The following is a 21,298-nucleotide window of genomic DNA, read 5'->3' as shown; positions in this document are numbered from 1 at the left end:
ACATTCAAATTGCTGTTTTGTACAACTTAGTGTTTCTGTGATTCATTTAGCATGATTATTCTTTTCGGTCGTTTTGTTGTTCTCCATACCAACAATTTTGCGTTACGTATATTGCAGACAATTTTTGCATACCATGATGTAATGGCATTATGAAATTGTTGCTCAACATTTTTTGGGAGGGTAAGGGACGGAATTCAGAGAATTTAAACATAGCATCTTAAAATAAAAGTTATGTAGGTACAGAATTTCCGATATCAAAGAAGTTTTGAAACACAGTAGTAGAATCACCTCTTAAATTTTGGTGTATCAGTCCCCTTCCACCCTGTATTTAAGGCATGTCTCAAACTGTAGCATAGTTTCTGTAGCATGTGAAGGCAATAGAATTGAAAGGCAATAAAAATCCTTGGCTTTCTTTGAAAAGAATGTATGTAAAATTATATCTATACAGTATATTGTTTGTTAAATTGTAACATTTCTTTTCCAGGAAGAGTGGGAACTAATTTTCACATATCTTCTCTCATACCCGAATGTTCTACATATGGCTGTAAAAGATGTGGAACAAGGAAAAGTTGCTCCAAATCTGGTCTGCAGTTTTGTCATGGCCTTGTGTAGTTGCTTCAGCATATACTATAGAAGAATACGCATTCTCACTGTATGTATAACTTTTTTTTACACTTTCTTATTTTGCACACATTTGTATTCCTTAGAAATATATCATAAAAAGGTCTTGCATGTAGTACATGCTATCTGCATATTTATCCACAACATATTCTTGTGGAATTGAATATTTGGGTTCCGTGTTTAATAGTAGATATTTTGAATGGAATATTAATAATAATGAGAATTAAGCAAAATATGCATGAAGCTAGAATCACTCGCTGCAAAATCATGTCAAAGAGACTGATCTTCGTGTGCACCACATAGCGTGATATCTATCACAACTTTTCAGGCACAGTTCACAAATGCAGTCTTCTGCCGGCAGGTGGAAAGTCCTTGTCCTACATAGTTTGTGATGGAATCCATGAACCGCAAAGCAGGTCATCGTGTGTCTCAGCTCGTAGCCCGCGGCCATCCATTGTCTTGTAGTCATCACGTCTGTGGTGTAGAAGTCGCTCCAGATTTGCAGTCTTTTTTCTTCTAGTTCTGTCACTGTATCTTCGTATCCTATGTGGTTAGTAGCTGTAGCTGCAGTCGCAGTTCCTCTAAGTAGAATGGCTCCCTTGCCAACTCATACGTAAGTCGCGACGGGCTGTATTTTGATATGCACAGGACTCTTTTGAGGTACTTTGCCTTTACTGCTTCGATTGCCTTGAGGTTGCTTCTATTCAGGTGTTCCCAGGCCATATGTAACTATTGATGAGATTTTGGCGTGAAATAACTTTAATGCTGATTGCACAGATATCTGTCCCAGATGACTAATGTCATTCGTGGCTCTAATCGCAGCAATTGTTTTATCTTTTACGTGTAGCATGTATGTGGTTCCTGTGGTCTGAAAAGTTATACCTAGATACTTAAAGTGATTCACTCGAAGTAGCGGTTCCCCTTCTAGATATAGAATGTCATCTGCTGCTGGCCTACCTCCTTTGCGGAAAGTCATTGTCACGGTCTTCCGCGGGTTCAGGTGCATCTCATTTGTGCAGGCCCAGAGCACTAACTTGTTTAGAGTTTCCTGCAGTTCTATCTTGCACATTGATGTGGCAACCATGTCGTCTGCATACATGTACATGTTTACATTCTCCGCTGGTAGAGTTGAGACAGTGTCAGCTGTCACTATATTAAATAAAAGCGGACTTAGGGGGTCGTCCTGGAGTACGCCATTTGTTTGTTCTATTGGCTCTGATAACATTATACCATCATCGATTTCAATTTGATTGTTCTGTAGTATATTCCTGATGATTCGGGCGATGTAGTGTTCCCTTCCGATCATTGCGTCCATTTTTGACACTAGTGTTTGTCTGTTGATGAGGTCAAAGGCCTTGGTGTAGTCTGTGAATGGAATATTTGTAGTGAGTAATATTATTATTGTTAATCTTTCACTTAATGTAATGGTATATACTAGATCATCAAGGCATCAAACATATGACAGGACAGGTAGCTATCCTGGCGAACAATGGAGCAAGTTCTCCTTTATTCCTCCAGAACAGATCTGTGATACAGAGAGATCAATTTTTAATTTAAAATTGCCAGATTCGAGATATTTGCAACGAAACTTACGAATACACTTTTTAACACGATTTACAGTACACTGTTTTACTCAAGTAAGTTTTCTCTAGAAAAATTCTCTGCCCAGTACTAATAAACTACTGTGTTGGAATGGTAGACACTGCTGTGCTGTACTGCTTTGCTATGATGATAATTCAGCTTATGTAACAGGGGGTGATGTAAGTGTCGATAACTTACTGCAGTGATGTGCTCTATACGTACTGTCATATTATGTCATGCACCTGTTCAAATTCCTGTCTGTTAATTATTTACAGGCGAAAAGATTTCATTTCCAAGTCTTTCTTCTTGTGGTCATGCATTGTTGATCGCTGTATTTGCAACTACACAGAGCATTTTCTTTTTGATTTCATAGATGATCAATCCACTGACTCAGCAATGGCAGCACCAGTTTCTCGTCGAGTGGAGGGTCTCCCACTTTGCTTCGCTTCTTTAACACATCCTGTGCTGAAAGCTTTTCTTTCCCACTTCAACAAATTATCTCTGCTTGGTGGTATTTTACCAAAGACAACCTAAAATCCTGCATGATGTTATTCACAGTGTTTCCGTTATGTGGCAGCTTGTGGACCCACATGAAAGCCACAGTCTCTCCTCCACACTGAAAACTCTCGTATTCGCCTCGTCATCTTAGGCTCTTGGAGTGGCTGGGAATTTTCACGTGTTATGATTTCCCTCAGGTTCACCAGATGTCTCCTACCATGATCACATGTCGAAATACGCCCGTCACTGTTATACGAACTTTGGAATAATATTCTGGGGAAATTCCACAGATAGTAACAGTATATTTCTATTACAAAAAAGAGTAATTAGAATAATAGTAGGTGCCATATCTAGGGAATCGTGTAGGACTATTTAAAAAAACTACAAATAATGCCCATGGCTTGTCAGTGTATCTTTTCATTAATAATCTTCCTCGTATGTAATTGTGAAATCTTTGTAACTAATTCAACAGTTCATAGCATAAATATACGTCAAAAAATGACTTTCATACTCCATTGGCAAGTCTATCGTGCTATCAAAAAGGAGTGCGTTATATGGCAGTAAAAATTTTTAATATCCTCCCTATCGATATAAAAAATGAAACTCAAAACATAAAATTATTTAGGGCCAAATTAAAGAAGTACCTAATTTCTCTCGCCTTTTATTCTGTAGGTGAATTCATGACATTCAATAACACTTCATGAAAGTGATATGAAAACTTTTGTGTTGTACTAGTAGACTATATTGTAAATCTCGTCTGTATATATTTCATCTAGACCGTGACTAAAAATTAAGGGCCGTATTCATAGACATTTTTAGTGCGGGCTTTCGGTGGATGATCAGCGTTTTTCGTATTCATAAACCAGTGTTAGTGATAGGATATGATTTGAATTCTGTACTAGTAACCAGTGGATAGCCGGGGCTAGCTTAGTACACTCGTAGCGCATGCTGCGAAATGTCTATGAATAGCACCCTAAGACTTTATAATAGTATTAAGTTTTTTTACTTGTTCCATCATCTAGCTATAAGCAATGTATGAATACCGTGAAATGTTAATAAATACAATACAATACGAATATCACAGACACATTTTTCATGCACAGATTTGTTTGCAGGAAAAATAAGCAAGTGTAGCAGGACTTTTCGCTCACTCTGTATAGTGTTCACTGTGAGGTGCAGTCTGAGAAATCGTGCATGAACTTAACAATAATAAGTTCCATACATGTCAGCAGCTAGAGATCAACTGAACTGCATTGGAATTCATGGACATTAGTACTGAAGATATATGTTAGATAAGACGATAAGCAGTATACGCAAATGCGTATAATTTATATTTTAAAAACTAAGAACAGTCTCACAGATCACAAGCTACTTCATAGGTTAAGCCATGCTTGAACACTGATTCTTTGTCTTCAAAACATTATTTATTTTATTTTTTTATATATCGATCGTCAAGTTCAAAAGTGCGACAACTCAAAAAAACAAGTTTTGAGATATCTTCAATTGAAAGTTTCAAAAAAATCACTTAGAAAGGCACAGAGTTCTGGTTCATAACCACGAGAATTAGAAATGAGTCAGTATTCAGGACGAGTATATCACAATCTTCCGGTTCATTATTAATACATTTCGAAATGTTCTAATAGTGAATTAGTAAAGTCCATAGTTATAATTATTTCTAAAGCAGTTTATTTAGTTTTTTTCGTTTTCGGTTGTAATTATGACTTATCTCAATACTGAATCTGAAAGAGCTCCGAAAGGGGCTTTCAGTAGTATAAACAACTAAAAAATGGCAATTTTTGAGTTGTCGCACTTTTGAACTGGACGATCGGTATACATTACAAAGATACATTAAAAAAACTGTTGTACACTGTACATAAAATTGAAATATAAATTAAAGAAATTACCTCCGTATCAGCAAACGCTTGTTGTCGGGAGTTCAAAACTGCACTGTAGATAAGCAGAAAGAAGAAGACAAAATAAACAAATATAAAATAAACATGGCACTTACTTATTAAAATCTAGCAGTGTTTAACACGAAGCTTGCAATTTCCATATGTACATGAAAGTGGCATTGTTATGATTGTATGTTGAATGTATTTCGGGTTTATTTTTCTAGGAACCAAGGAACCAGCTGTTACCTGTGATGTTTGCCCGCCTGTATTTACTACAAGGCATTCAACAAGTCCTGCATAATGCATTAAATCTGCTTGGCATAACACCTGTTTTACACATGTGACAAACCTAAAAGGTATTTAATTTTAAAAGGCCCATAATATTGTATGTTGTTGCTACACTGTTAGACATACACAGGAATATTTTCTTCTTCTCCTCTTCTCATTTCTCCTTTCAAATTATAGGTTTCATTTTCATTTCATTACATTTGAATGGGTTATTTATGAAAGGGCCTGAGTCATAATTTTGTGAAAATGAGTTTAATTTAGGGTACTTATTTGGTGGGGATTTAATTTCCTTTGGTCTAATTTTGTTAAGATTATGAATTTGTGTATTAATAATTATAGTGAGAGAATCTATCTTTCGTTATAATTATTATAGAATTTTTTTTTTATTTATTGTTCTTATTTTAATAATTATGCTTTATTGTACTTTTGGAAGATTAAGAATGTTTTCATTTTATTTAATGAATTTAGATAAGAAGAGGACTAAGTTTCACACTCTAAATGTTTTGTAGAATTTATGATACAATTTTTATTTCAGCCTTAATTTCAAAATTTCGGCTTATAAGCAGTTTCTCTTTCATTGCTAACAATTTAGTATTCAAGACTTAGGCGCTTTCATAAATAACCAATTCATTTATTGTTTTCCATGGATCTTAAATCAGCATTATGGTTTTGAGATGCGGAACAAGTGAAAATTTATACAAAATTTTATGATACATGGCAAACAGATTAATTCAGTTTACACACACAAAAGTATGTGAAGGGTATGAATATGGATAAATTTTGTTAATTCTTTTCTGAATCTTTTCTCTTGACCCTTCAAAACTTTAAGGTAATTAGACAGTACATTAAAGACTGTAATACATGAATAGTGAAGTCCTTTTTTATAACAGAGGGTAGATGGAGATCTCATTAATGTCTTGTATTAAATTTATGTATATTCTGGTTAGTACTAAAAGTATCTTGATTTTTAACATAAAACATCATCAGGGAAAGAGTGCACTCACAATGTATTAACGGATGCTTAAAACAGGCTCTTGTTCTTGACCCTACTATCCATTTCGAAAGAAACCTAAATCAGGCCACCAAAGTTGATATTGAGAAGAAGTCCATATATGAACCTTGTCTGCCTTATCTTTCTCAAAAGTACAACGTCCCTCTTAAACAATGGTCTGTCATTGGTTTGCTGTTTGGCAGTAGAGGTTCAATCACAAAATTCACATGGAATTATCTTAAGGAACTTCACATTCCTTTTGATTATGTAATGTCTATCCTTATAAATATTATCAAGGATTCTCTTCAAATACTACATCATCATCTCTATTTCAATTAATCCACTTATATTTGCCTTAAACAATTAACTTTCTTTTTTCTTTAATGTATCACATCACATTATTGTACATGTTTATTGTATTCAGGACCCTTGTGGTCACTCAAATTCTTTGAGCTGATGTCTATAATTTAGAATTTATATATAAGATTTCTAAATGTTAGATATGTCATTTTTTATGCACACCTATCATTGCTTTTAGGACTTTATTTTGTAAAATAAAAATATGTTTAGTTTCAGATGAGTTTACCTATGATATTAATCCGCATTTCGTTACAGAATGAAAGTATGCAAAGTATGTCATTTTAAAAGTGTTCGTATCGTCAACAGAATATAAGAATTTTAATGCGTAACAACCAGAAATCAATTTAGGAATAATATATTCTGTGTGTGTTTTCCAATTCAAGTGTTTACCCGTTCCAAATCAAGAAACTTTATGCTTATAGCTTATGTGAGATGGTTTATTCCATTTAATCTAATACTGAAGGAAAACTGAACATTATTATTGTACTAAATTTGATTACACTGGTTTTTATCAGTGTTAAGTGCTACCTAGTTTATTTGCGTTAAACTAATCATTCATTAGCTTTAACACTGTATTAGAAGTGTTCATGAAGTGATCATATTCTTTACTTGAGATAATTGTACATTTATCGTCTGCAAATAAGATTACCTGTGGTAAATAATTTATGGTTAAGGCTGAATTCTTAAAATAAACTAGAAACAAAGATGGAGTTAAAATTGATTTCTGGGGAACTCCATGTTTAATATTCCTAAATTCTGAGTGAAAAACTTTGTGACTATTTTATATATAGGGTGGAAGTGAAATAGCCTTGCAGATATCCATAACGAATAGCTCATGTTGCATGTAACAAAAAACTATAATATTATATTGGTGGAAAGTTCATAAATTAAAAAAAAAAAGTTTTTTCCCAAATGTTAAAAAAAATAATGTTTCGGTAATTATTGCGAGTAGAATCGTGATTTTTATCCATATCGATAGAAAATCTAATAAAGAATAATTTATCCCTCTGGTGTATTTCAACAGCATGCACGGTTTTCGTGTAAATTTAATTTTAAAACTCCCTGAATTCAAGGCATTGCATGAAGCAAACTTGTGGCAATGTCTCGGCAGACAGCAATTTACGTACAGAAACTCACTAAGTTCGTTGACCTCTTACATCTATATCACAAATAGTGTGTGTTAGCAACTATGTTGCCAGACTGCTGAAACTTCAAACTTAATTTTCTAATTAACTGTACATTTAATCACAAATGTAATATAGGTTTTCTATTCATTTATATGTATCCCATCATCTCTTTCAATCTCCAAGATTATTTCACTTCCACTCTGTATTTCTGCTTTTGTTTTCTATTTGGTAAGTCTAAAAGTCACCAGTCAGAAAAAGTTTTAAACATATGTCTCATTATTGATCCATAGTTTTATAAATTTGTGTCATAGTCATGTGGGATATCTGTTTTACTTACTTACTTACAAATGGCTTTTAGAGAACCTAGAGGTTCATTGCCGCCCTCACATAAGCCTGCCATTAGTCTCTTTCCTGAGCAACATTAATCCAGTCTCTAGCATCATATCACACCTCCCTCAAATCCATTTTAATATTATCCTACCATCTACGTCTCTGCCTCCACAAAGGTCTTTTTTCCTCTGGCCTCCCAACTATCTATGCATTTCTAGATTTGCCCTACATGCTACATGCACGTTGCTCTAGTATACCGATCTTTAAAACAGATTCATTCTGAAAGCAAATCACATCAAAACAGTTTGTATTTATACATTTTGTAAATTAAAGTTTGGAAACCCCTAATAAAAAATTTTCATTGCTAGAAACAGCCTGTCAGTCATGAATAGGGGGCGGATGTTGATGAAAAGTCATCTTATTATTTTTCACATTAGGATGATGCCTATTAATATTGAAATCCTTCCTATGTTAATATCAACGTAAAAAAAAATAAGTTCTTATATTGCTTTTTTTTTTTTTTTGACGTTTTTGAACTAAGTCATTTTTACATTTTTTTTTCGGCATTTTTTGGACATTTTTAATATTTTGAAGAATTTTAGATCATTTTGAATGCATTTTACTTCCTTCTTTACATATAGGCATGTTAAACCTTTTTTTCTAAGCAAACAGATCAGTAGTAGGTCCTACTAGTAATTACCTACTGAATAAGTGAATAATAGTGAAGTTTGAGTTTTATAGTTTGGAACAAACTCTAAAGTCCATGCCTCATTTCACTGAAGTAATAAAAAATGCTTGACAACAGTTTAGTTTAAGTGAGGGCTTTGACTGCTACTGTTCTTTTGTTGGTACCAGGGTGTCTTTAGAATTTATGTTTGGAAGGGGGGAAACTTTCACAGTTACCTGGACAACAGGATGTTGTATCCCCAATATGGTTCGGAAGGGACAGTATTTTTAACACAAAGATTGCAAGAATGCATTCTGTGCCAACAGTTTTTGTCATTTACACTCCCCCTCTGGAAGGTCTGGTAACAAAAGTGAAGAGTGGAAGGAGGAGGAGATGGAGAATGAAGGCACTGACATGGACCAACCCTGATTGAAAAACACATTGTAAACCCTCATTAAAATTTATAATTTTGCCTTAAAATTTTTATTTTGTTGCATGTTCTTTTCCTTCATCTTAGTCCAATTCCAGGAAATTGCCTCCTTTGACATTTGCAGGGCAGTCATTGAAACAAGTGACTAATTTTTAAGAAGTTATGGTGCGAGTATGGTGAATAATATTTAAATGTTATTTTCTTTTAATTTGTTATCATTTTTCCATTATTTTAAAGACATTTTATTGATCATTTTAAGTAGATTTTTAGGTCATCAATATCCGCCCCCTAGTCATGAATTTACACATAAAAATAGTATCACATTGTTTCATGATAGTGTAGTGTTGAACTGGATTTTTTTTTTTTTTCAGAACCCATGAGTTGGGAAACTGCAATGCAAGAACAGCATTATCTGCAAAATAGTGAAAATACGTACAAAATTAGAGAAGACAAGAGGACTGCTGAATGAAATTGAAGAGTGAGAAGTCTGTGGTAACTGAATTGAAAGACAAATTGACAAAAACGAGTATCGGGTGTTCATGCAATTTTATTTTTATCTAAGCAGTAGATAAATCTCATTAGTCTGTATCAGGACATTGTGGCAGCTAACATAGCCCTGTAAGGTCCTTAAACTTCTAAAATGTTTACTTTAACTCTAATTTTTAGTTTCGCGCTAAAGGCGACATGGTACTTATGAATCTGATAACGAGCAGTAAAAGATATTGTATGATTATATAAACTATAAACTAGTAAAGGACTTGAGTGAAAGACAAAAATGTCATAAATCAAGTTGAAATATAAATAGCTGATACAGTGAATTCAAGGCAATCCCAAAAGCAGCCATAAAAATTTTCAGAACATGTAAAAAGAAAAAATAATTTAACAAAAAAAAAGTGTTTCCTCGATTATTTTTAATATAGGCGTTCTAGAACTTCAAAGATTTTCAGATGCATTATCATAATAGTACGGTACATTATACAACGAGCCTATAATGATAGTAATTAAGACGCAAGTATGTTTGTTTATGAAACGAGCGCAAGTGAGTTTCATAATTTTCATACGAGCGTCTTAATTACCATTATAGACAAGTTTCATACAACTTTTTATGCTCGACCATACTGTATTTCTAACTTGAAATTATTCAGAAGTATCATTTTATTTGTATCTGACTGAAGATCGGAAGTGACCTTGTGCATAGCTCGTATGAGATGTGCGCAGACGCGAAAGTATTGATTTTTTCCGAGGAAGAATAATGTCATTGACCTTGATGTAGAGAATAACATGAACTAATTTTGGTATAACCTGGAAATTGATTTAGAATTGAAAAACGAGATGACAAATTGAATTTATTTGAATATTATTTACAATTAACGCTAATTATTATAGTAACAGAACATAACCTTCTGCGACAGTATTGGATTTCCAGCCTCCGTGACGTTTCCCTCGTCTTTCGATTGCATATCCGAGAATAATTGAAAACCTGAACTTTAATGAATAGGTGTACTTTAATGACATGCATTAAAGTACTGCTACCAGGTGTATAATTACTACATTTCGGCATGGTCGAGCATAAAAATATTACTGGTATAGGAAAAGTTATTTATGTAACGTGTGTAAAGTGAAACTTTTTGCATGAGTGGAAATATTCTTAGCACGAGCCTGGTTCTGTTTCTATGGCGACAAGTCATACCGGTATAATGCTATAAAGTAACTTTACTTCATGGTATATGCGTTTTTAGATTTTCACAGTGAATGTAATCAGACTTTTGGATATTTCACCTTGTCGTAGAACTTAATATTTCCAATTTATCGTAACTGCATACAGGTTGCATCAAGAAGTGGATCAGGAGAGCATATTTACATGCCATTTCTATCACGGCCTTCTGTGATGTTGCATACTGAATGGAATGCTGCTCATACAGTTCGAGCTTCGTATCAAGGAGACCATGGTAGCAGTTAGGTGATGTAAAAAATGATTAATATTACTGTAACTTCAGAATTCAAAAACGATAATGTAATTTTATTCTCACAACAATAACTCTTCACTTTGTACAATTTAATTCTACTCCCGTCAACAATGGGATTAGCTCTCCACACAGCAACACAGTATTCGTTATTGCACTCCACAGACGACAATGACAATTTACTTGGATTATTGAGAACAACAATGAACTGTTAATTTTAACTAATGTTCACAAAGCACTATTTACAAATCAGAACTGTCAGTTCTCACTTCACAGCTCGTTTGCCTTGGCTAGTTCTTCTAGCTCAGTCACTCGAGTTCACAGTATCTCGAACCCCAGACCTTCAAAGACAATCCGCTGAACTTCGAATTCAGGTCCCCCAACTGCGGTCCACTGCACTCAAACTCAGGACTTCCGACTCCACACTTACGGACACAACTCAAGTCGAACTTCGGTCTCAAAGCTGGCTTCACTGCTACACAAGGCTGGCTGGCTTGCTGTCCACTGACTATAACAACACTGGAACTAACTAAACTGCTCAAGTTCACCCACGTGTCGTAATTTATAATCTAACTACAATGCTAGAAATTTCCAGAAGATTCCACTCTCGAATAATCTGGATTTCTCTTCTTTCTGCCGCGGTCGCTTTCTCTCCTCTCTTCTCTCCGCCATAGCACATGCCCCAGGAAGCAGATGTGCGCGCAACCCGCCCAAAACACGGCCGACCTTGCCCTTCTTCCGCCGGTCGTGAGATTGAATCTCATGTGGCCGTCACATTACGATATAACGAGTATAATGATGCAGTCCACAAACAATCAACTTTTACAATAAGATGTTAATTTATGTTTTTAATACATTTTTATATCAACATAGCCGAGTTGCTACAAAACCGTTGTACAACTTTTCATTTCTATTTCACGTTGAAAATCAATTAAATGAGCCAAAGGAGAATGATTAAAGAAATCAGAATAATTATTAAAATGGGATAAATTTTAATCTGTATACTACTGTTTTTATTAAAGCAGAACGTCATTTGTTGTAAGAATGATCAAAATCTGCATTAATGCATATACCCTCACTCTTTGAAAGCAAATCTTCCTTAATATTTTCAGACTCCTTAACTCTAAGGTTGTTAAGGCTCCGTCTGTAACTCTGGTGCTTGCATGGTGTTCTTCTGTCCAGGTGGCCTGGGTTCGATCCCTGGCCAGGCTGTGATGAAATTTCTGATGTTTCAGAGAGTTTTTCTTGGGGTACTCCCGTTTCCCTCTATCATTCCACCAACACTCTTCACCTCCCTCTCATTCATTTTTTATCTGAAATAGTGAAAATTGACTGAAGTAAAGTCTTGGGGGTAGTACAGGTACTGATATAGGAAGGGTTTGTGGGTCTTATCAGGCGCTTTGTCTGTGAATAGGAGCTGGTTCTGTCGGGACTGAGGCAGGATGGTCCACCTGTCAACATCGGATTCACGAATGTCTCTCAGGCACGTGTCGTGTTTGGAAACTCGTTGTGTATATATAATAGAATGGGTCAAAGCATGTGTAAATGTAAGGATTTCGAAAAACCATTTCAAGCCAAGCTAAGGGTTGTTAAGCCTGGCATTATTGCACTTCTTCACCTTAGGTAAAAAGTCTCCTTTTTGCATCTTTATTTTATTTGTGATATCCATATTAGAAATTTCGTATAGTTGGGTTGCATAGTTTACCTTTATAATATTTTCATTGCAAACATTAAAAACTTTTACTTGAGGATTTTCTTAACATATCCAGCACCAGGTTCCCCCCCCCCCCCCAATTTGAAGTCCTGTATGATGGTTCATAGCCCACCAGTTTGCCTTAGTGGCTAAGATGATTGAAGCAGCTCGAGTTACCTCAATCTTTGTGCATACCCTTTGCACTCAATCTGCTGGTGGTCGAGTGAGGGGCGGCATGTTAGCCCTGGAAACAACGTCACCATCCCATTCTTTGCCACACCTTTGGGCAAAGCCAAATCGAAGTATTGCAATCACCCCATTTACATAGAGTCAGTGTCTAAAGCACCCTCCCATTTTGTGTTGAGCCATTGGAAGACCTGAGACAAAGGGGTATGAACTTGTATCAGTGGGAATGAGTAATAAGTCAGCCTCTGGAAGCCCTGCATCTGTCCCAACAGCTATACCTAATTCTACATGTCCATTAATTATTAAAAACTTTGTTTAGGTTCTTATGAATCATGTGACTTTCGTGTGTTGTAAATCCGTTTTCATCAAGAACAACCGAAATACTTTCCAGCTTTGTTCTGATTGAAGAATTAACAGCATTTGTTCAACAGGGTGTAAGAAGTACCGTATCGCCAATGTTTCTGTCAGAAAGTCTTTGTAGCAATTGGCTGCTGTAGCCTTATTGATAACTTTACTATTCCTTCCTGTGCACAGTGGGCCAGAATCGACTCAAAATGGGACAAAATTATTTTATGTCTCTATTGTTTCCTTGGATGCATAAAATCAATAGTTATTCAATAGTTTTCACTTTTTCTTTAAATTAAAAGTACTTTCATATCACACAGTTGTTTTTATTCGGTATGTGAGCCCTACCTAATGAACTAATTTTTTTCTTTAGCTCTGAAGAAAAACCTTATGGACAATTTTCAAGTAATCCTAATTAGGAAATAACAAACTCAGATACTGCTGTCTTATCATTATTATTTTGTAGCAGGGCTTCCATGATTTCACGGTGTAAAAAAACAGCGGTCATCTCGAATAGTAATGAATAATACTGTACGTAAGTATCTGAATTTTCGCACATTAAACAGAAAAGTGCAAGTAGTTGCAGCTGAATACGACTTTTCTGTTATCTATAGGATCTGTTTAAACCATCGACACAAAAGTTTTCGTAACATCGAGTGACACGCACTTTATAACCCTCTTTAAATATTGAAAACTAAAATATATTAGCTTAAATTGCATTCCTCCGAGTTATCACAAATATTTACACTATATATATAAACCAATTCAAAATTACATGTATTCCTAATAAAACCTACCCTTAGTTCTAACATTCTCAGCCATTGTTATTTCTTTATTCACGAATATGACCACATAACACACACCACTGTCTCAAGCGCACGGCCTAGGACTGACTGGTGTGCTATCTCCTGGCTACAATAGCTCTCTTTCAAGGCTGTAGCCATAGCAGCTGTTAAATCATGTTATCGATTGTGCATCATGAGTTTAGTGCTCACCAACATCCCTACTATGAGTATACACTGTCAAAAGTATTGTTTATTTTTTCAATTTTGTCCCATTTTTAACTCAGTCTGGCCCATTGTGCTGTGCTCTGATGAATATGCTTGCATATGTTTTCTCTTATAACATTATCAGCACATGCACATGTAAATGAATAGATACATATTTCACATGCAGCACATTTAAAATAGTTTGCTCCTCCACACTCTTCTTACATTTTTTAACCCAATGTCAGTTCATTGCCTTTGAGCGATTCTGCTTCTTGCAACCCAGTAATAATTGATGGTGTTTGGGAAATGTCCGTAACTATCAAGATGTCTTCCAATTCTTGGCAAGTGATGATGTGTAAGCCCGAAGTGTCTGGATTCCCATACAATAGGACACTCTGCTGAGTCAAGGACGGCAATTCTTTGCAGATGGCTCAAGCAGGTAGTCATGCTCATGGTGAGATGAAAGCAGACGAGTCTCCTTTCATCGACTTGATGCTCGAGCTCATGGGCTACTGTGTAGCCTCTTTTGGATGATTCTTATTCAATTTTCTTCACTACGGCGTTATGTCTGTTGATTCGCTTACCCTTTCCTGCAACGCATTTTCAGAGTGCGTGCCCTAACGTCTCAGGTTTTCATGGTGGCAGCAGCGGCAGGTCCAATCTCAGTTCTTGTCTGTCCGAGCTAGGATCACGTTGACACCATAAGTGTTAGACCGTAGTTTTAGTGCGTCAATGTATCTCTTAGGACGTAACACCGAAGGGACAGGAATTGACGACTGGTTCATTTCTGAAACATGGGACTTCCTGTCCCTGTACTTTCAAGTCACACCAGTTGTCTGCTTCTTTGTCTTTCAATTTATTCCTGGCTCTCACCAGCGTTTTGGGCGTTACAGGAAAGTTCGAACACAAAGCATTTGCCAACTTCCGCAGGAGCATGTCTAGCCTGCCTGCCTCTGTAGCTGCCCACATGTCAGGATCAACGCTGTTCGAGGGGTCATCCCCTCCTTCAAGCTTGCTACTTGCGATCCGAGGCGAGGAATCCCAAGTCCACCATCTCTCACTCTTGTGTATAATACATAATCCTTCATGCTAGGATGGATATGAATTACTTCTGTATGTCTGCCGGATTTTCCGGTCTGTTTCACGTAATATCTTTTTGCTGATGGTATTTAGGACCATTCAGTAGGTGAACTTGGGATAAATGTACGTTGTTATGAATCTGGCCTTTTGATGTGGCTTTAAGGCCAGACTCTTGCCCTCTCCACTGCCTGAACAAGCTTCTTGCACTGGGACTTATCGTTCAGGCCTTTAGCAAGGGTATATGACAGTCCCAGGTGGAGGGATCAGCGCCAGGAACTCTCCACCATTGAGAGCTTAGGATCCCTAGCTACCCAGGTCTTTCGACTTGACTCGACAAGGAAGCTTTGGAACTTTGACTGGTTCATTTTCATGTTCAATGCAGGGAGATATTTGTGGATGCAGTCCAGCAATGTCTGCTCACCCAGAATCGAATCTGTGATTATGACGAGATCGTCCGCGAAAGCGAGAGCCCCTACTTGTTGACCGTTCAGGACGAGGCCTCTCTGCAGGTTACGAATAAGAGGATCCATAACAATATTAAATAGTGAAGATAAGGATCTCTCTGTTTCACCTCCCCCCCCCCCCTTTGCAGTGGAACTCCATCGCCCACTCCCTCTACCTTAGTTTGGGAACCGGTGTACATATCTTTTATAAGGATGATGGAGTGAGCGGTAGAGTGCCCGTAATAGTGTCATGCGGGATGGTGTCAAATGCCTTTGAGATGTCAACTAGTGTCCACATACCATTTCCCTCTCTCCCATCTTTGCCTCATGGAGGATCTCATCAAGCAGACTAGGAACGTGTGAAGGGCCTCGTGTCTTATGGTCTAGGAGCGATTCCAAGCATTTTTCAGCAGCCTTACCTTGATAAACCAATAAGATTTGCCTATGTCCAGCTGGCAGCTTATTTTCTTTGAGTGTCAAAGTACCCACCTTGTTAGTTCCCATAAACCCCACACTGACTAGGTATCAATTACAGCACAATCTCTTTTCTGGTTTTAAGAGAACACTATACAGATCATTCCCAGACATGGACTGAACATGTGATTCATCTTTTGAAAGAGTGAAGGTCATTCCTGGCTTTATTTCCGTGTTGAGCTTGTGACTGATTCTTCACAATTCTGTTCGTCCTATCAGAAGGTACACTTTTCTTTGTAACCTTAATATTGCACTGGAAGATTAAGTCTCTGACAAGTTTTAATATCCCATCTATTGCTGTATCCAACCTCTTCAGATGTCTGGCTATTTTATTTTTATTTGTATATAGATTCTAAATACATATTTATATTGATTCCCAGGTGTTATCTGTAGCAGTAGACCCATATTGCTCCAAAAATATTTTCCATATGAAATTGTATTCTCATCATTAAGAAAATCACTGACAAACACTTCCAGAAAGTTTCTCCACACAATTCATCCTTTATTGTCTTAGCAGCTGTGTGTACAATTATCTTCTTTTCAGCCTTCTTACATGAATTTTGTCGCCAGTACTTGTGACATGTCATGCACGTAACAGAACATTAGGTACTGGGCCCATTACCTTCCACAAGTATTGTAATGTGGTGCAACTAATTATCCCTACTGTATTCTTAACTCTATTGAAGAAGACAGTAAATCGCTGCTGCTGTTCAAATGCCACAGGGCAATAATTTTTAAATTCATAAACTATTAACATGGAATATAAACTGAAATCATAATTATTTAATCCATGTGTTCCATCCAAACAGACGATGTTTCCAACTACTGTCATATAATGACAAAATCCTTATCTTTTGACAATAAGTTACCATTGTCGTTTCCTTTTTCCTTGAAATAAATGACACAAATATCTTGTTCTTTGTTTTTCTAGCTCTTGTATCCACAATCTTATACTTCGCACATTATTTTGATGTCTTGAAACTAAGCCATTAATATTAAAAAAATCTCTCTTGATATTTTGATTGTCTTTCTTGTCGATAAGAATGTTTCTTCCACTGTCAGCATTAACTTCATCTCTAATATTTCTCAGGATTCTAAGTTGGGAATTACATTACAGTAGAGCGTCGATAATCTGAACTTCGAAAATCCGAACCTGAACCCTCAATTTTTTTTTACTTGCATTTGAAAAATCGTGGGCATGGTTCAATGCTCTAGAGATGACTATAAAATTGCTGAATAAAATGCCTAAGTGTACAGTAACACAGTTTGTCTGTCTTTGACGAGTTAGAGACATGGCTGCAAAGAAACAAAGCTCAGTAAAAATTAAAAAAATGGTGAAAGACGTTTTAAAATCTGTCTAGTGTTTGTAGTACAGTATGTAGGCCTATTGAAATCTTTAAAGTTAATACAGTATGTAGTTAAAATTATTTTTGTGTCGTTTCTGCTCTTTGTTCGAAAATCTGAATGAATCGATACTCTGAACAGGGCTAAACATCAATTAGTTCGGATTATCGACTCTCTATTTTACTAAAAATTAAAGACCAACACATTAACCTTTGTATAGTCTCCCTCAAAAATCAAAACACTGCCCATATAGTGGGAAATGTTCAAATTATAGTAGCTCTAAAAGAAAACAATTGAAGAGTCCACTGCAAGAATGATGGATGTTACTTTCTTGTCGAAAATGAACCAAGACTGTCAATGCATAGCTTAAGACATATAGAATGTACATAGAGAGTTATATGGCATTAACACTGATAGTTATTGTCCAGTAATGATCGGAAAATCACAGTTAAGCTTTGAATGCTAAGCATTTCAAACTTTCAATTGCATCTCCTGCAAAATGTATTCCAAATGACATCCATCATTCTTGCAGTGGACTCTTCACTTAATATAATTGCTGTTTTAACTTCGGCATACTGTAATAGTGAAGGAACTTCATTATCTCTAGAACAGAATCCTGGACAACTTCAGTGAATAACTGAAGACCTTGGGAGTAAATAGTAATAACCCTCAAAATTGGGATTGACAGTTTTCTGGTTGTTAACAGCCTAGAAGCCACATTATCTTTGATTTGGTTAAATAATTATGTAAGTATGTTAACAAATGATTGGATTATGCTACTTGAAAAATATGACAATCCTCTTTTTGCAGTAAAAATTAAAATGTATACAATTTCTTGCGGAACACTGGGTACAGTTTCTCTCTATTGGCTTAACACATTCACTATCAGTTCTTAAGTTTCCCATGTCTGTTCTTTTTCTTGTTCTTCAATACAAAAATGATTATATATCTCTTCCTTCGTTTGTCTTCCAAGTATTTTACTTTTCTTTTCCGTATACTATTTTATTATGAGAAGTGTTTGCCCCCTCTGTCCCATAGCTGACTTGAAGTGGAATCGTCTGCTCTCTGCAATTCAGCTTATTTTTCAGTGTGTTCAACTTCATCTTCTGGGTCAAAATCAATGTCGGTGAATATTCTCTTCTTAAAGGGTAAATCCCTGTTGCACAAAAACCATTAACAGCGTTTGCTCTTGTTTGAGCCTTTAAATAGGTTTTTCCAAACAACTTGGACGCCTCATAATGGATCACAGTTCTACCACTATTACGAAGATAAGTTCTTCTTCACTGTAGTAATGCTTCAGGGTTCCCATAAATGTCTTGTCCAAGGGCTGGATCTTGCATGAACTATGAGGTGCAATACACACAATCGTCACATGGTGAGATCTTGCTGTATCAACGCAATGTTTCTTGTATGGCTGTGATGCCCGTCGAGGATTGGGAACACTGGTTCGTTTTGTGAAGGTTTCACAATAGAAATGAAATGATCTTAAGACTTTGAAAACACATTACTCTTAATCCATCCAGAAGGCTGGCATGTGAATATTGTTTCTGGAGGTGCACCTTTGAATAAAAGTCCACTGAAATTTTTCCCAGGGGAAATAATCATTGGAGAAACATATGTTTCCCCAGCACTCATGCAGGTGACCACAGTTATGAGGGATCCTCTTTCAGCAGATGTAATTGCACCTATCTGCCTTTTTTCTTTCAATGCAACAACTTTGTAATTTTGTTTTGCACAACAGACAGTCCAGTCTTGTCCACATTAAAGACTCTATTGGGTTCAGAATGATTCTTAGTAAATTCCACTTCGATGATGTCAAAGCATTAATGCTAGTCTTGTTGAATCCTTTTGCTCTAGGCAGCGATGTTCCTGTTGCAGGATGGATTGAAATTCTATCTTTATGGCGTTTTAGATACCCAGTCTTTATCAGCAGAACCTCTCAGCTCAGAAAACTGATCTGTAATGTAATTTCTCTTATGAAGTTGAAATGCAAGCATTTTAACTTCCTGTCTTGTTAAGCCGAAATATAATTTTCTTTTCCATCATGACCAGATAATCTACGAGCTCTGTTTCCAATGCTTGGGAGAAAATGTCTTTCTTCCTAATTTAGTACATATAGCCTCTTCTGCAGGCTTGTCCATTTTAACATACCTCTGAATTGATTTCTTCGGCACTTCAAACAATTTTTCGGCTCTATTTTTTTTGTTTCTTACAGCAGATGCTGCGTAATTCGTCAGCAATTAGCGAGACTGGTGATTACTGCATATTGTTTATATTCACATAAAATAATTGAAACATAATTAAATATTTTTATTTTTTGTCACATATTTTCCCGATTTTTAGCACCTAAAAATCCGAGCCCTGCTTATCATTCTTTTATCTGGAGTTATGAATTCTGGTTTGCAAATGCTCCCATTTCAGAAATGAAAATCAGCTGTCAGGCTGTTACAGTTCCATAAAAATCTTAGTTGATCTCGTCTGGTGATACTAAAGATCAACCAACCAATCAAAATTGTAATTAATTTCTATTTCTTTCCTATAAAATGTTGAAAACTCCTCTAAATTTTGTAGCGCATTTTAAACCCTGGGTCAGGCAATGATCCATCATTTGGGATTGCATTGAATTCTGTAAGTGAAATAGTGTTTGGAAACATTGGTTTAATATCTGCTCTTTGTTCCTTTCTTTATCTTGTTGTTTTATTGGTACATATTGCTTGCTGAAACTAATATAAAGGGTTATCTATGTAAAGATTAGTTTTTTTTGGTCCTACAGAATTATCTGTTGTGGTTACCATTTGTTGTTAATGGAGAAAAATTCGCTCCGGCGCCGAGGATCGAACTGGGGCCCCCAGTTCTACATACTGAGTGTTCTAACTACTGAGCCAAATCAGAAAGATTCGATCCAGTACTGTGGATTGGACTCTGGAGTAGCTCAGTGGTTAGAGCATTAATAATATGATAGATTGATAAGATGCTCTGTTGCATTGAGAATTTTGTATTTCTTATCTGAGTCTTAGCATAGTGTAACACAAACTGTAAATACAGTAAAAACTGTATAAGGAATTGGAGTTGTTAGTACACTCAACAAAATACCCATACACTGACAAAACACTATTTCTCTTTAAGCCAAATTCACTAATCTCATGCAATTTGGATACGCATGTTATAATTTCTACAGTTGTGAGAATAATCTTTCCTTTATTTAATTTAATATTGCCATTTATTGTTCCTGAAACTTCTAAAGAGCTTTTCATGAACATTGAAATTATAAAAAAAAAACTTCTAAACCTTTTCATTTTTCATGTGTGTCATACATGAAGTTGTTGCAATACAGACAAAGATTTTACTTGCAAATATCGAAGAAAGAAGCAGCATTCCTTCATAAGAAGAATTGATGAAAAGGAGGATATGTTTTATTTTGAATTCATTTAATCAACTCCAATTTTTATGCAGAGTTTAACTGGTCAATAAAAACTCGTTAATGTTAAATTTTATATTTTAAGATGATTACAATAGAACTTAATGTGTTTTACCATGTTATTGTGTAGTAGGTAGTTGTTGAGAACCATTCTGTAGATTAATTTTATATTCTCATTCTGTTTACTTTTGAATATTAAAAATATTTTCAAGAATTCAAAATTTTCTTTATTATGAAATGCTTCTTTCCCGGTCCTTCAGGTTGTAAAAACTTGGTGATCCTTTATAAATGCTGAGTTGTGTAGTGCACCACTTGTTCAGCAAATACTATTACAACTACTTTCAAATAAAATTTCTGAAAAGGTTAAGTTAATAGCTGGCTGTAGACATAGACATGTTTGTGGAAATAATCAAGTAACAATAATGGAGTGTGGATAAGCTTCAGGGCTTCTACCGCATTGTCTTGGTGTTAGTGGCTGACGTTTCGACCGCTGTGTTGTGGTCATCTTCAGAGCAGTTGTTGGATAAGGAAATAGTCTGTGAGCTCATATATATATATATATATATATATATATATA

At 35.8% G+C, this 21,298-nt stretch overlaps 1 protein-coding gene across 3 annotated transcripts in view; it reads left to right on the top strand.

The window, feature by feature from the left end:
• Positions 1–20,942, top strand: part of LOC138715569 (kinesin-like protein KLP2) — a 157,499-nt gene extending 136,557 nt beyond the window's left edge. For all 3 annotated transcript variants that reach the window (XM_069848662.1, XM_069848721.1, XM_069848780.1), the window contains 3 exons: positions 485–652; positions 4,817–4,948; positions 9,157–20,942. In XM_069848662.1, the coding sequence (XP_069704763.1) occupies positions 485–652; positions 4,817–4,936 (288 nt within the window). In that variant the 3' untranslated portion in view covers positions 4,937–4,948; positions 9,157–20,942. The remainder of the gene's footprint in view (positions 1–484; positions 653–4,816; positions 4,949–9,156) is intronic.
• Positions 20,943–21,298: the final 356 nt, after the last annotated feature.

This window comes from Periplaneta americana, chromosome 1, assembly GCF_040183065.1.
Source record: "Periplaneta americana isolate PAMFEO1 chromosome 1, P.americana_PAMFEO1_priV1, whole genome shotgun sequence".
NCBI classification, from domain to species: domain Eukaryota; kingdom Metazoa; phylum Arthropoda; class Insecta; order Blattodea; family Blattidae; genus Periplaneta; species Periplaneta americana.
This window is presented reverse-complemented; position numbering and strand designations above follow the sequence as displayed.